General features: G+C 33.0%; 1 protein-coding gene across 1 annotated transcript; it reads right to left on the bottom strand.

Annotated features, from left to right (window-relative positions):
• Positions 1-699: 699 nt before the first annotated feature.
• On the bottom strand, positions 700-12,780 carry LOC132267194 (probable mitochondrial adenine nucleotide transporter BTL3). Its single transcript, XM_059768278.1, has 4 exons — positions 11,980-12,780; positions 5,148-5,451; positions 3,485-3,952; positions 700-1,238 (listed from the first exon to the last, which is right to left on the bottom strand). Exons 1-4 carry the CDS (start codon positions 12,465-12,467, stop codon positions 1,158-1,160), a joined length of 1,341 nt encoding a protein of 446 aa, XP_059624261.1. The 5' UTR covers positions 12,468-12,780; the 3' UTR covers positions 700-1,157.
• Positions 12,781-15,069: the final 2,289 nt, after the last annotated feature.

Below are 15,069 nucleotides of genomic sequence, written 5' to 3' on the forward strand. Positions count from 1 at the left end.
TGCAGTGATGAATTGAAAAGAAAAGAAAGGGAGGATACTGATTTTCATGGTTTGTTTGTCCCGAGGAGAGAGAATAAAATATTTAGAAAGATTTAGAGGAAGAGCTTATCCTTCCAAATCTCTTATTTGCTGTCCTTCCAATTTTCATAATATTGAAAATAACCTTAACATTTTAATGAAAAAAATTGAAATGATATTTGGATCCCACCTTAACATTAGAATATGATAATTAATTAGTTTAAATAGTTTCTTTTCTTTTATCTTCTTCACCTTTTTCGAACAAACAAGAATGTTGTCTTTTCCTTACTTTTCCTCCATAATTTATCCAAACATAAGGTTAATATTATCTTTTCTTTTCTCTCACAAACTAATGTTATCCCTTATTTTCTTTTTATCTTCTATTTATCCAAACAAAGCCGAAAAAATAAAAAGGTTTTATTGTGCCAATTCGCATTTTGTAATGAAAGATGTCAATACAATTGTTTACTTTAATTTTTTAACCATAATTTTAAAGAAACATAAATAAAATAAAATAAAAAATAAACTCTCACCTCTACAGATTAATACAACTAATAATTTACCAATTATATATAAAACTCATCTAAATAAATCTAAATCTAGCAATTCTTTGTTTACCTAAAAGATTAATCTCTTAAGCTTATAACTGAATTTAAAAAAAAAAAAAAAAAAACCAAAAACAAAAACAAAAAAAATTGTATTTTGTCCTTGTAGATGAGAAGGGCAAATTTGTGACTAGTCCAAGGGCAGCAGAGTGTAAGAGGAAAAACATAACTTGCTTGTAAACTATTTCATAAAATAAAAAAATTAAAAACAAAAAAACATGAATCTACTAGTGCCACAAAATATGATGAACTTATTTGGTGCGACTCTACTACCAGTTTGGAAAATTCTCTTGTCCAACAAAACTTAGAGCCACCCTCTTCTGCTATAGGCTATAGACTTGAAAATCGCCAAGGCTGAAGAAAATTCTTTTGGATCTGTGTTGAATATATGGGTGAGATGTTCTTGTTCAAACTGACTCACCAAAAGGCCAACGGAAAACATAACCGGGAGCCCCTCAAGGAAAAAAAAAAAACATATGTGCCATTTCCGGTGTCCACTGACACAAGTGCCCTCTGGTGCTTCACCGGAAACGATTAATTTGATGCCGACTCCACTTTAAGAACTATCTTCATGAACTCATACACAAAGTAACTAATAGCAGCCGATGGTAAAACCTGAAGGAGCAAAACATAAAGAACGGCACAAATCAGAAACTCGAAACAAAATTGTCGCTAACATGTAAGACTATAGGTATGCCATATGATGGATCCATGTAAAGATAAAAACAATCACAAAATAAATCTCGAGGTCATTGTTGTAACTTAATATGGTTCAAGAATTAATGCTCTCGTTGCTACCTCCCTTAGACAGCAAGAAGTAATTTGTGCCCAAAATCTATTCTACATTTGACCTAAAATAAGAGGTAAATTTGAAACTTTTCAACATATTCTCTCCTCTGTATAAACAGCAAGAAGCATTTTGTGCCCAAATAATGTCTCAATGGTGGGCAAATTTCAACGGCGTGCTAAATGTGAAGAACAGAAAAAGAGAGGACAAGTCGAGCAACATTTAACAATGATGACAGGAAAAAGCACCATGTCATTACATTTCAGGGAGGTTTTATGCAATTAACCATATACCAAAATTCTTACCCCATTTCATGTATGTACATATATGGGTACATGTGTATGTATATGTTGAAACTGTTTTTTTTTTTTAATAAGTAAATGCGTATACGTCCATGTGCAACGAATACATATAACTGCACTAGTACAGAAGAGTAATGTGGTCCAGAATGAAGCAATGCGAGAAAGGGAAACCAAATTTAACATTGGTTTGAGCGAGTAAGGAAAGCTAGCATCTGACTGAGTTACAACTCTAGATAGAGGAAAGCGATGGAACGGAATTCATGCAAATAACCCTGAATCGTTGGGAAATATTTTTGTAATTTGAGTTGGTGAAGACATTCTACTGAAAACCATTGCAGAGCATTGTCCTCTCATCAGATATTAAATTGTGACATTATCAGTTGTTAAAGCCACTTGAGAAAGTTTTTTTTTATTGGAAGGCAGGTTTCCTGCAGATATGTTGATCACCCTAAATAAATCAGAAATTTAAGAATAGAAATGATGGCATGCATTATGGGGTGCTGGAAAAATGAAATTTTTACCAGTGATGCTCGGTACATGATTAGGAGTTATGCCAAATATTAGTTCCATTTTCACCACTAAAACGTGTCAAGTCTAGATGTAGGAGGAATGCTAAGTGCAAACCGACCAGTTTTCAACTCTGACCGTCCCATGTTATGGTCAGCAATAATGGACAGAAGTTTAAACATCAACCAGCTTAGCTTCTGAGGGCAGTTCTTCCCTGATAAATGCATTTAATGTGAAGAAACATGGACAAGGATTGATCTATACATTCATTTTGAGAGCACATGTCAAAAACACTCATAAAATGCAGACTTGCGTAGGAAATCTACACTAAGTCTCTCTTTTTCATTTTGCAGATGCTATGGAAAAATGGGACCTCATAGATAAAGAAATATGAAAAAGTTCTACCCATTCAATTGGGGTTTGATTTGCAGGAGAAAATCACTTCTCCCATACTTTTATGGATGCAAGTCTCTTCATTAGTTCAAAAATCCCCTGAAGAGTTATCTTACCCTTTCATGTCAATGTCACTTTGACCATGCATCTAAGAATAAATATTGTTGCTTATATCACACAATGGTTTGTTCACATGCCTTTGGATTTGTTAGATATCGGGGTTAGGATGTGATTTTCTTTCACCCATAGCATATGGGTCCAAAAATTCATTAAAATTAAAGCCCATAAATTGAAGGATATAACACATCATTAAAGTTTTTATAACGATGTTAGCATTGGTTGTTTTTATCTTGAATTCTTAAACTTGTCTACACCACAAATCGAATTAAAGAGTTAGTTCCTTATAAATTTGCACTCAGAAAAAATTTCAAATGCCTATCTATTCTTTTCCAATTATTACTTCATCTGCTATTTTTTTTCCTAATTGATACTTCTCAAGGAATTGTTTGCACCCGCAAATTTGCTATTCATTAATAGAGCACATATTTACCATAAATCTAAGGGAAACAATGTTCACACTTCCCTTGGCACTCATGCACTCCACTTTGCTTTTTTTTTTTTTTTTTAGAAATGGAAATAACACGGTTTCATTCAAAAACACTCCCCACTCCACAAACATACCAAAAAGTGCTCTCACACTCAACTTTTGAGGGATAATTTGGTCATTTTGTTTATTAATAAAAAAATAAGTGGAATGCAAGAGTAGAAAAGTGAGTAAGAATATCATCACATCCTAAAATATAAACCTAAAACCTTCTATTTGACAGTGGAGTAATTCAACTAAAACAAAGATCAATAGTTGAATACCATACCTGTAATAAGCTGGGAATTAATCCCGCATAAAGACCAGGCACACCACCTTGCTCAACTATCTTGGCACAAGTTGCCAGTGCACTCATTCTCGTTGCCCGAACTTGCATTTGAAGCTGTCTCCTCACAACCTCAAATGGGTATGTAGCAGCTTCAGAACAAGCACCAGCAATTGCCCCATATACTAATGTTCTAATGGTGCCCAACTCCAGTTTTTCCAATGCGTTTAGTTCCTGATCCTCTTGTTTCATGTGTTGAATTCTTTTTCTTCCTTCCGGTGAATGCAGATAAGCTGATTTCAATATATCATAAACACCATAGAAAACTGCACCTGAAGGCGCCATGCTTATAATCGATGGTCCTAAGCCCTTGTAAAGAGAAAAGAATCCTTCAGTTTGGATCATGTGACGAAAAACACCAATTACACCACCCAAGGCTTCCCCACCGGGTGCTACCATCTTGGTCCTGATCTGAAACATTTTAACATTTTAGTATGTGACATAAAATCGGTTAATGGAAGAGCATTCCAGATATAGTAGTATTAGGATGCAAATATAAATAACAAGAGCTCTTTGAAATAGAATTTCCCGTTCAATTTACTCTACATGTGACTTGTTTTAAATTGTTGCCAATAGAACAACCATGTGCAGCACAATTACTGTATGAAGTGAGATAAAAAATAGCAAAATAAAAATAAATAAATAAATAAAAAGAAAACAGATAAGACAATATTTTTAACAAAATTATTGGAAGTAAGTTTGACGCTCCATTGAATCAAAACCACTTACAATGTCTTTTACATTAATTTTAAACTACAGCAAGCACATGTCAGCCAGTTAACCTGATTTTTGATTGAATACAAATGAGGCCCCAGGCTAAACCCTAACAGAAGTTAACAAATCCTTAACTAAACTGGGCTTAAGATGACACCTAAATTTGAAATATACAGGCTGTTGTCTCAGGCAATCAGAAGAAGAAGAAGAAGAAGAAGAAATGATTTCTCAAATCCAACTCAATTAATCATTACTCAAGCAAGCACAAATTCCGAATTGAAGCACAAATCATTCACCATAAACAACAGCTGATGGTGACGAAGGGAAACTTTGAAACAAAACATTAGAGATTGATTCAATATTATTCTACAGTCACTGCAAGCTTCTAATTCCAGGCTAAAGAATAATAAAAGTTTCATAACTGTGATATAACATTCTCATGTCAGGTAAAATCTCAGTGCATAACAGATTCTTTAGATTGATAATTAGACCAGAGAAGTGAGCAGAAGACCACTCCTGGTAGGGGAAAAGGTGTTAAGAGACAATATGAAAGAAAAGCTACAGCCTCAAAAGACTCCAAAGTTGCAACAAAAATGGATTTTCACCAGTAAACTAGTTTTGTTAAAGTTGTGAAGATTCTCCAAGTCAGACCCATCTAATGGTGTGTCAGCCTCCTCTGTGCGCATCACATACATAGGACAAGAGGAAGTGTGCTAGTTTAGCCTCATCTTGACTCCTAATTCACATATCCCCTATCATAGCACATGGCTATATAAGAAATTATAGAATGCAAAACAAGAAAATAAATGGATACTTAAAGATGCCTGACCTAAAAGTAGCTCACTGCAATTAATCATGCAACCAAGAAAAAGGGTTTTAAATCACCACATACCGTGTCCATAGGTATGCACAGTATAGTAGCAGTAATTCCAGCTGCAGCACCTGCAACGAACCTTTCAAAATTTGTTGTTTCTTCATTCCCAGATAGTCTGAGCAATTGACTTCTGTATGTATCATAAGCATAGAAATTGATAGCCTTAAATGGAGCGGTGCGAAGAATATTGACAAAATTTCCTTTCCAAAAGCCTTTCAGTCCTTGAGAAGCTGCAATCGCATTCATAAGCTCAAAAAGGTTCTTCCGTTCACCACGTACTATATATTCCAGCTTTAGCCTCTCGAGTGGAGCAACAAAAGTTCTGAAACAACATCCATTATTACAGGGAAGATGTGAAGCAATGGAACAGTATTGCTAAGGCTAAAAATGAATTAGTAACCGGAACAAATTAAAAATATGCCATGCATTCCTGAAAGAATGACCTTCTGTCTCATAAACAGATTATATTGAAAAGAAGGGGGGCTGGGGTGCGGGTGAGGTTATGAACATTCAAAAACATGAGAGGACATAGTAAGATTTAAGCATCTGGGATAGGTCTAACAAGTGATTGGACACTACATAAAAATGATCTTGGCAATGCCCCAAGTAATCAGTATTCAATGTTGACCTCGAGGATTTCATCCAAGGACAATCTAGATGTTTTGATGATAACAAACCATTAATAGTGTTTAAGGACTAATGTTTACATTGAGTGTTATAGATAATTCACATTCAAAGAATGACCTCAATGAAGCTATAAAGATCATTCCAAGTATTTCATTATTCAAAATTACATCAAGGAAAGAAATGGATACAAAGAAGACGTGAAATTGCAAGGAATCAAATGCAAAGTCCATCCAAAGATAGCTTGGACTACGATGAGCAAAAAAACAACTCAAAGGAAGAAAGCAAGAATACCTCAAAGCCTACATGATCATGGACAAAGCATGAAGAAAGGGGTAGATAGGTTGGTGAGTGTTTAGGATTCATTGTCAAGGTATTTATGAATCCACTTGAAGCTTATCTCTATAGGACCATAAATATCATTCATCATTCATATGCTCCTATATCTATTAGCAATAGAATATGCACTTCATTCATATATTTGCACATGAAGTCTTTGCTAAAGAATGAGTTAGTTCAAGCTTACATAAGCTTTGAAAGAACTCATCTCTTGTGCTAAAAATGCTAGGACCATGCACATCAATCACATGATTCACTTTGGTCTCTAGAAAGTAAAGGACAAGGCTTAGAACTTATATTGCTCATCTATAAAGCCTTCTTTACCATAACTTGGTAATGGACTTTAGGACCCTTGAATACGCCTCATGAAAAACTGTGTTTTTGGATAAGTATGAAAAATGGCCAAGTGTGAAAAATGGATTTTTTGAAATAATGAATATTTCAAAATTATTTTTCCCGGTAATTACTCCTTAAACTTCAAATAGCCTAAATTGATTTTATGGGATTTTTTCATCAATTCTACATGAGCCTACACGGAGGATCAAGTTTTACCAAAACTGTCGGGAACCCCAATTTGTACTAAAAATGATTTTCTACATTTTGATTTAGTTAGATTTCAATTTTCTTAGATTTTTTTATTGAATCCAAATGGGAGGTACTTCCTCATTTACATTGTAAACTTAAAGTAGTTTTCAATGGAAATAAGGTGTGTGCAGGAAGCCAATAGCAGAGCACTGAACAGTTTCATTTTCCAGTATAACTTAATTAGGCCGAGAGTTATCATTTTCAGAATCCTGAGGTTGTCAACAATAGCTGCTGCAAAATATTTTATTTTCTGACCAAAGACTTGCTTTGCAGATTTTCTTATAGGTTGTCCCTCATGCGTATTCTGACTTGAATACTTTACGTAGCATGCTTGGACTTTGCATCATTGAAGAAATAATATTTCAACAGCTATATTGTCTTTGAAAGGGACATAGGCATTGCACATATTTCCAACTTAGAAATCTGCCTAATGCACCAAAATTCTGTCCAAAAAGTCTTGATGTGTCCCAATCATGGAGAAGGTTTCACAACGACTATTTGCAACAAGAAAGTCTATATATGCTGAGATATGTTGTCTGCAAAGGGTGTGCTTGAGCTTTAATTTACAGAGCTTTTGTTCTGGTATAATCCATCTTCAGAGGAGATTTTGTTCCTAGCTTGAGTTGATCTTAAACATAACTTTTGTTTTGATATTTTACAGAGCTTGTGTTCTATTTGTTTTCTTATCATCTCTCATACATTTCATACTTAGAGTTTGAGCTTCAGTTGATTTCATATATACTCTATTGTGAGGTTTGATTTGTATCAGTTCTTGAGAGGATTTCTTATACTACAAATTCTATCTACAAATCTGCTGTAAGCCTAAGAGGAGTTTCTTTTAGCAAAGAAATTGTAAGGGCAGGTGTGGCCTAAGTAAGTCTATGAGGAGGTTCTTTTAGCAAAAAAAATTATAATGGCTGGTTTGGCCTAAAGGAAGACTAAGAGAGATTGTCTCTTAGCAAGAAGAAGCAAGGAGTTGCTTCAAGTCAAGGTTTGCTCTCCACCAGTAAGGAGGAGCTATAGTGGATTGGAAGTCTCAAGAGGGGTCTTGAGTCGAGGAGTAGGAGTTTCTGAACCTCACTAAAATCGCCGTGTTTACGTTTGCAATTTCTCTTCCCTTATCTCTCTTGTAATTGTGCCATTAATTTGCTGAACTCATATCTCTATTATTGCACAATTACTATAAGTTACTTGCTAGAAATTGGATTTCTATAAACTAAAAATCAGCCACTGCATGCTACTACATTTATCTGCTGATTTTGTTCAGCTCATATTTGTCAAAACTGAAATTGCATATTGTTTATCCACTGAAATTGCATATTGTTTATCCATTCATTAATGGACTTTAGGACCCTTGAATACGCCTCATGAAAAACTGTGTTTTTGGATAAGTATGAAAAATGGCCAAGTGTGAAAAATAGATTTTTTGAAATAATGAATATTTCAAAATAATTTTTCCCGGTAATTACTCCTTAAACTTCAAATAGCCTAAACTGATTTTATGGGATTTTTTCATCAATTCTACATGAGCCTACACGGAGGATCAAGTTTTACTAAAACTGTCGGGAACCCCAATTTGTACTAAAAATGATTTTCTACATTTTGATTTAGTTAGATTTCAATTTTCTTATATTTTTTTATTGAATCCAAATGGGAGGTACTTCCTTATTTACATTGTAAACTTAAAGTAGTTTTCAATGGAAATAAGGTGTGTGCAGGAAGCCAATAGCAGAGCACTGAACAGTTTCATTTTCCAGTATAACTTAATTAGGCCGAGAGTTATCATTTTCAGAATCCTGAGGTTGTCAACAATAGCTGCTGCAAATATTTTATTTTCTGACCAAAGACTTGCTTTGCAGATTTTCTTATAGGTTGTCCCTCATGCGTATTCTGACTTGAATACTTTACGTAGCATGCTTGGACTTTGCATCATTGAAGAAATAATATTTCAACAGCTATATTGTCTTTGAAAGGGACATAGGCATTGCACATATTTCCAACTTAGAAATCTGCCTAATGCACCAAAATTCTGTCCAAAAAGTCTTGATGTGTCCCAATCACGGAGAAGGTTTCACAACGACTATTTGTAACAAGAAAGTCTATATATGCTGAGATATGTTGTCTGCAAAGGGTGTGCTTGAGCCTTAATTTACAGAGCTTTTGTTCTGGTATAATCCATCTTCAGAGGAGATTTTGTTCCTAGCTTGAGTTGATCTTAAACATAACTTTTGTTCTGATATTTTACAGAGCTTGTATTCTATTTGTTTTCTTATCATCTCTCATACATTTCATACTTAGAACTTCAGTTGATTTCATATATACTCTATTGTGAGGTTTGATTTGTATCAGTTATTGAGAGGATTTCTTGTACTACAAATTCTATCTACAAATCTGCTGTAAGCCTAAGAGGAGTTTCTTTTAGCAAAGAAATTGTAAGGGCAGGTGTGGCCTAAGTAAGTCTAAGAGAAGGAGGTTCTTTTAGCAAAGAAATTGTAAGGGCTGATGTGGCCTAAGTAAGTCTAAGAGAAGGAGGTTCTTTTAGCAAAGAAATTGTAATGGCTGGTTTGGCCTAAAGGAAGACTAAGAGAGGTTGTCTCTTAGCAAGAAGAAGCAAGGAGTTGCTTCAAGTCAAGGTTTGCTCTCCACCAGTAAGGAGGAGCTATAGTGGATTGGAAGTCTCAAGAGGGGTCTTGAGTCGAGGAGTAGGAGTTTCTGAACCTCGCTAAAATCGCCGTGTCTACGTTTACAATTTCTCTTCCCTTATCTCTCTTGTAATTGTGCCATTAATTTGCTGAATTCATATTTCTATTATTGCACAATTACTATAAGTTACTTGCTAGAAATTGGATTTCTATAAACTAAAAATCAGCCACTGCATGCTACTACATTTATCTGCTGATTTTGTTTAGCTCATATTTGTCAAAACTGAAATTGCATATTGTTTATCCACTTGTTGGGTAACAAGTGGTATTAGAGACTAAAACTCTATCTAAATGACTTAACCGTCTTAGAGTACGATCATGTCTAACATTAGCACATTCACTTCTTTAGAAGGGCAGTCCATTTATAGGCCTCCTTTGTTTAATGGAAATGATTTCTTTTATTGGAAAAACAGAATGAGAATTTTCCTAGAAAGTATTGATATTGATGTATGGGAAGTCATAGAAAACGGAGATTATATCCTAACCAAAGTTATTGAAGGATATGAAATTTCTAAATCAAAAGAAGAATGGACTGAAAATGAACATAGATTAATTCAATGCAATGCAATTGCTATATGCTATATTTATTGTGCATTAAGTAAAAATGAGTTCAATAAAATTGTCTTTTGTAAAACGGCTAAAGATATTTGGAACCCACTTGAATTAACCTATGAAGGTATATGTCAAGTTGAGGAATCAAATATGCACCTCAATGAGAATGATTCTTTTAGCATAAAAGACAATGTATCATTTCATGAAATGCATTCTTGTTCCAAATATCTTTATTCGTTTTACATTTATCTGCTGATTTTGTTCCAAATATCATTGCAAAATACATATGTGTATTGCATATGTTCCTTTTAAAGACAATATAGCTATTGAAATATTATTTCTTCAATGATGCAAAGTCCAAGCATGCTACATAAAGTATTCAAGTCAGAATACGCATGGGGGATAGCCTAAAGAAAATCTGCAAAGCAAGTCTTTGGTCAGAAATAAAATATTTTACAGCAGCTATGTTGACAACCTCAGGATTTTGAAAAATGATAACTCTCGGCCTAATTGAGTTATACTGGAAAATGAAACTAAATATTTTACAGCAGCTATTGTTAACAACCCGTGGTTTGGTCAGCAAAAAGGCTTCTACACAGAACTTCTGCACAAACTTTATTTCTATTGAAAACATTTAAATAAATGTCTTTACAGTATTTATATGTCCATTTACTTTAAGTTTACAATATAAATAAGGAAGTACCCCCCATTTTGATTCAATAAAAAATATAAGAAAATGGAAATTCAACAAAATCAAAATGTAAAAATTTAGTTTGAGTACAAATTTAGATTTCCGACAGTTTTGGTAAAAATGAATCCTTACGTAGACCAATGTAGACTTGATCATAAAATCTCATAAAATAAGTTTTGGCTATTTGAAGTGTAAGGAGTAATTACTGGGAAAAATTATTTTGAAATAACCATTATTTCAAAAATTCATTTTTCACACTTAGCCAAAAACATAGTTTTTCATGACGCGCATTTTGGGGTCGGCTCCTAATGTCCGTTACCAACTCATGGTAATGAAGGCTTCATATGCCTTAATCTTTCACCAAGATGTGAAGCAATGGAACAGTATTGCTAAGGCTAAAAATGAATTAGTAACCGGAACAAATTAAAAATATGCCATGCATTCCTGAAAGAATGACCTTCTGTCTCATAAACAGATTGTATTGGAAAGAAGGGTGGCTGGGGTGCGGGTGAGGTTATGAACATTCAAAAACATGAGAGGACATAGTAAGATTTAAGCATATGGGATAGGTCTAACAAGTGATTGGACACTACATAAAAATGATCTTGGCAATGCCCCAAGTAATCAGTATTCAGCATAGGCATCCCAATTTCCACAAATGCCATGCATGACTAACGAAAATACAACCGTCCTGATTGGCTAACTAACTTCTAAAACAATTCCGAGCACAAATACAGCTTTTTAATTCTATAATTACATTAAGTATCGCCAAAATCACAAGAATCCAATAAGCAAGAGAAGCAAACTTCCCAATTAATAAGTGAACCCCCTATTCTATCCTAAGGTGCCGGTTCAAAGAAATCCCTTGCACTGGTATTTGCAGTAAAATTGAGGAAATCCTCTGCAGTGCAATGAAACCCATCATTCTCTCTGCCTGGTAAGGTAGTATATAAAGAACACAGGAGCAATTTTTTTACTTAAAGGAAAAAAAATTAAAATCTTTTTATTAATTAATTTGTTGAAATAAATAAATAAATAAAATAAAATAAAAAAATAACTTTTTATCTAACAAAATATTCTCAAATAAACAAATCTTATTTTTTGGCTTCATGCTCAAAGTCTAACCATACGTAGAGAACTCGAATGTCGTAATTAACACAAGCTAAGAAAAGAAGCACGGTCCAAGAGAAAACCAGATGTAGTCCATTGACTCTTTTTATTTTTTTTATTTTTTTTGATAGATCAGTATAGTCCAACAACAACTGTGAATCCACAATTAAATGGCAAACATATAGCACTAAGAGGAAATATATATAATATATACATTATATAGAGAGAGATAGAGAAAGAAGAACACCTTGAAACCATAGCAGCTACAGCTCCAGCCCAGAGATGCTTGGTGGTGTTGAAGGCAGCTCTTCCTCCCTGCAACCCAGCTTTCCGTTGTTTCTTCTCTTCTTCAAACACAACGGTCTCTTCCTCCCCACTTTTATCTCCATTTTGCCCCAAAATTTCACTCGATTCCCGAACAAGCCCTTCCCCATCCCCACTCCCCTTAATCGACAAGCTCACCGACAAAAACCCGCCGCCGCCTCCCCTCCCTCGCCGGAATCCCTCCAAACCGATCGCCCTCCGGCGAGCCCTCCGGGAACACGAGAAAGACCTCGAAACACTACCCGAAGAAGAGTTGTTCGTCAGAAGAAACGAAACAAACGAAGATGGAACATCTGATTCGAGAAACAACCCTCCCTTCACGAAGCAACTCGAATTCAAAGAGTTGTCGAATCGAAGCTCATCTGAGTCAGAATCAAACAAATCCTTGAAACAGAGCTCTAATCCGAGCATTGCACTGTTCAGGAAATGGATTGAGTAACGAAAAAAATTGTCAGATCAAAATGTCGATACATACACAAATATATATATATATGGTATGTATGTATGTATGTATGTATACGTAGAGAGAGAAAGTATTAGTGTTGGAATTTATGAAGGGGTGAGAGAAGAAACTTGAAGGAGAAGAGAGAATGGAATAAAAGGAGCGATTCGACTGAGACAGAGAGAGAGCGACGGACACTGTTGTGCTTCGCTTCCATCGCCCACACTCTTTCTCTCTCTCTCTTCTCTCTCTCTAAAAACCACTCAACGAAGCCTTGTTTTGTATTATTGTATTGTTTGTTAATTTGGTTACGTTACGAGCAAATGGACAAAACTGTGACGAAAACATTGTTGGACTTATAAATGGGTTCTGTTTGGGTTGTTTAAAACCGAATTTATTTATATTGAGAGGTGATTTTTTAACTCCACTTTTATTTAAATATATTATATTTATTTTTTATTTTTAAAGAAAATAATAAAAAGGTTTTCTAATTAATTAATGTACTATTTTTTATTTTATAATGTCATAACTATTCTTTTAATACATTTTTAATTTTTTTTTAAAAGAAAATAATAAAAAAGTTCTTAAATTAATTAATGCATTATTTCTTATTTTATAATGTCATAAGTACTTTTTTTATATATTTTTAATTTTTTTTAATCATTTAATATTTTTTCTGTTTTTTATCTTTTCAAAAGAGACTTAAAATATTAAATATTAGAAATAAGGATAAGAATCTGAAAGAACAGTTATATCATTTAATAAGTAATAATTATTTATTTGTAAAATTAAGGTTAGAATCATGTTTTATTTTTATGCTTTGTTCCACTAAATTGAAGTTTTAAAATCAAAATTAAATAAATTAAAACTGTTGATTCAGTGTTCCAAACATAATACAGTATTTGAATTTTTGGCCTAAGAAAGATTTTGCTATTTTTTATTTTTATTTTTTACAAATTTAAATTTTTTTATTTTAGTCTAGGTTAGTTTAAACAATACTTCCAGAGTCAAACTGGAAGTGATTGTTTCCGATTTCATAACTGTAACGTAGAAGTTAATTTACTATGATTTTGTCTAGCAACCAAAGTTGACTTTTGGTTCTACACGCCTTCTGTCTAAAATAATATATTGTTTTTTATTTGGGAAAGTCATTATGTGTCTAGTTTTCTTAACCTCTCTCCATGCAAGTGTTTCGATTTTTTTTTTTTTTTTTTCATTAGTCTTTTTAAGGTTTCGTTAATGTACATTAATCTCTCTTTTAAGTTTACTGAAAAAAAAAAAAAAAAAATCATATTAGATTTCGTCTACCAATAGAGTAGGGTGGTAAATAGAGTTAGATTAATATTTTCTTCGGATCTTATTGATAGTCTCTCAAATTTTTTATTTTTTTTTATGGTGAGTAAAAACTTCCAACTCAGTAGGTAAATATTGTCGGATTAAAGACAATTAATGCAATATTTTTGTTTTCTTGTGTTGTTTGATAAATCGAATTAAATGTTTATTCAATTAAGCACGAAATATCACGAAGACATGTCAATGAATTGAATTCTGATCCGAATCTGATTAGTCGAATATGAATTGAACAAAAAAATTAATAATTGGATTACGATTCAAATTCGATAACCCGTTAGTTTAATAAATCGGATATTGATTATGCTGATCCGATTCAATAATAATCTGATCCGAATAAAATTATATATATATCATAATATTTTATATTATATATATATCAATACCATACATACTAATAATGTCATAATATTTATTCATTTACAAAGTGTAAATGGTCTATATTTTTTTTATTTCTTTTCCTTTCATATTTTATTTATCTTTTGTTTTTATATCCTTTTTTTTTTTTTTCGATATTCATTGTTTTTTTTATTCTTTTTTGACATTAATTTCATTTTTTTTTAACAAAAAAAGACTACACATATATCGAATCAGATTATTAGATCACATATCTGTTTATTAACAAATTGGATATGGATTTACTTACAAACAATTTGTTGAATTATCGAATCAAATAAAAGACTTATCGGATCAGGTCAGATCCGATCCGAATACGATCCGTTAACAAGTCTAATATCATGAAGAACATTTCAATTGACAAGAGATTTCACTTACGAGTATTATTGAATATTGAACACTTTTAAGATTTTGAAAAATATATATCAAAAAAATCTTAATTTTTAATTACTACAATAAAAAAATTTACCCTTAAAATTTTCACTATTTAATCTTTAACTTTCTTAAACAACATTAAACTAGAGGAAAAGGCTACAAGCGATCTCATGCCTTCAACAATTGAGGAAAGCTCACATAAGAATATTCAATTTTATTCTATAAAAAATTAGTTTTTTTATTTTATTGTGAATTTAAGGGTGGTTGACAAAGTTAAAAGATTTTTGAAAATTGTCCTTGCCACATTGTTCCACATAACTAAATTATTATTCCTCGGACATTATTATCTGCGGCTAACACTTTCGAGTTCCCTCTCCCTTAAATTGCCCAAAAAATAAAAATAAAAATAAAAATAAAAAAGTCAGTGTTGATTTCATTTTTCAATCCATA

The sequence above is a fragment of the Cornus florida genome, unplaced genomic scaffold (assembly GCF_030987335.1).
Source record: "Cornus florida cultivar Cherokee Brave unplaced genomic scaffold, ASM3098733v1 CherokeeBrave_3.0.0_Hap2_Chr07, whole genome shotgun sequence".
NCBI classification, from domain to species: domain Eukaryota; kingdom Viridiplantae; phylum Streptophyta; class Magnoliopsida; order Cornales; family Cornaceae; genus Cornus; species Cornus florida.

Coding starts and splice junctions, on each gene's coding strand:
- LOC132267194 (XM_059768278.1), bottom strand. CDS start 12,467: ATGCTCGGATTAGAGCTCTGTTTCAAGGATTTGTTTGATTCTGACTCA. Junction 5,452..11,979: donor GTAGCTGCTATGGTTTCAAG/GTGTTCTTCTTT, acceptor ATGTTGTTTCAG/AACTTTTGTTGCTCCACTCG. Junction 1,239..3,484: donor TAATTCCCAGCTTATTACAG/GTATGGTATTCA, acceptor TTGCTCCTTCAG/GTTTTACCATCGGCTGCTAT.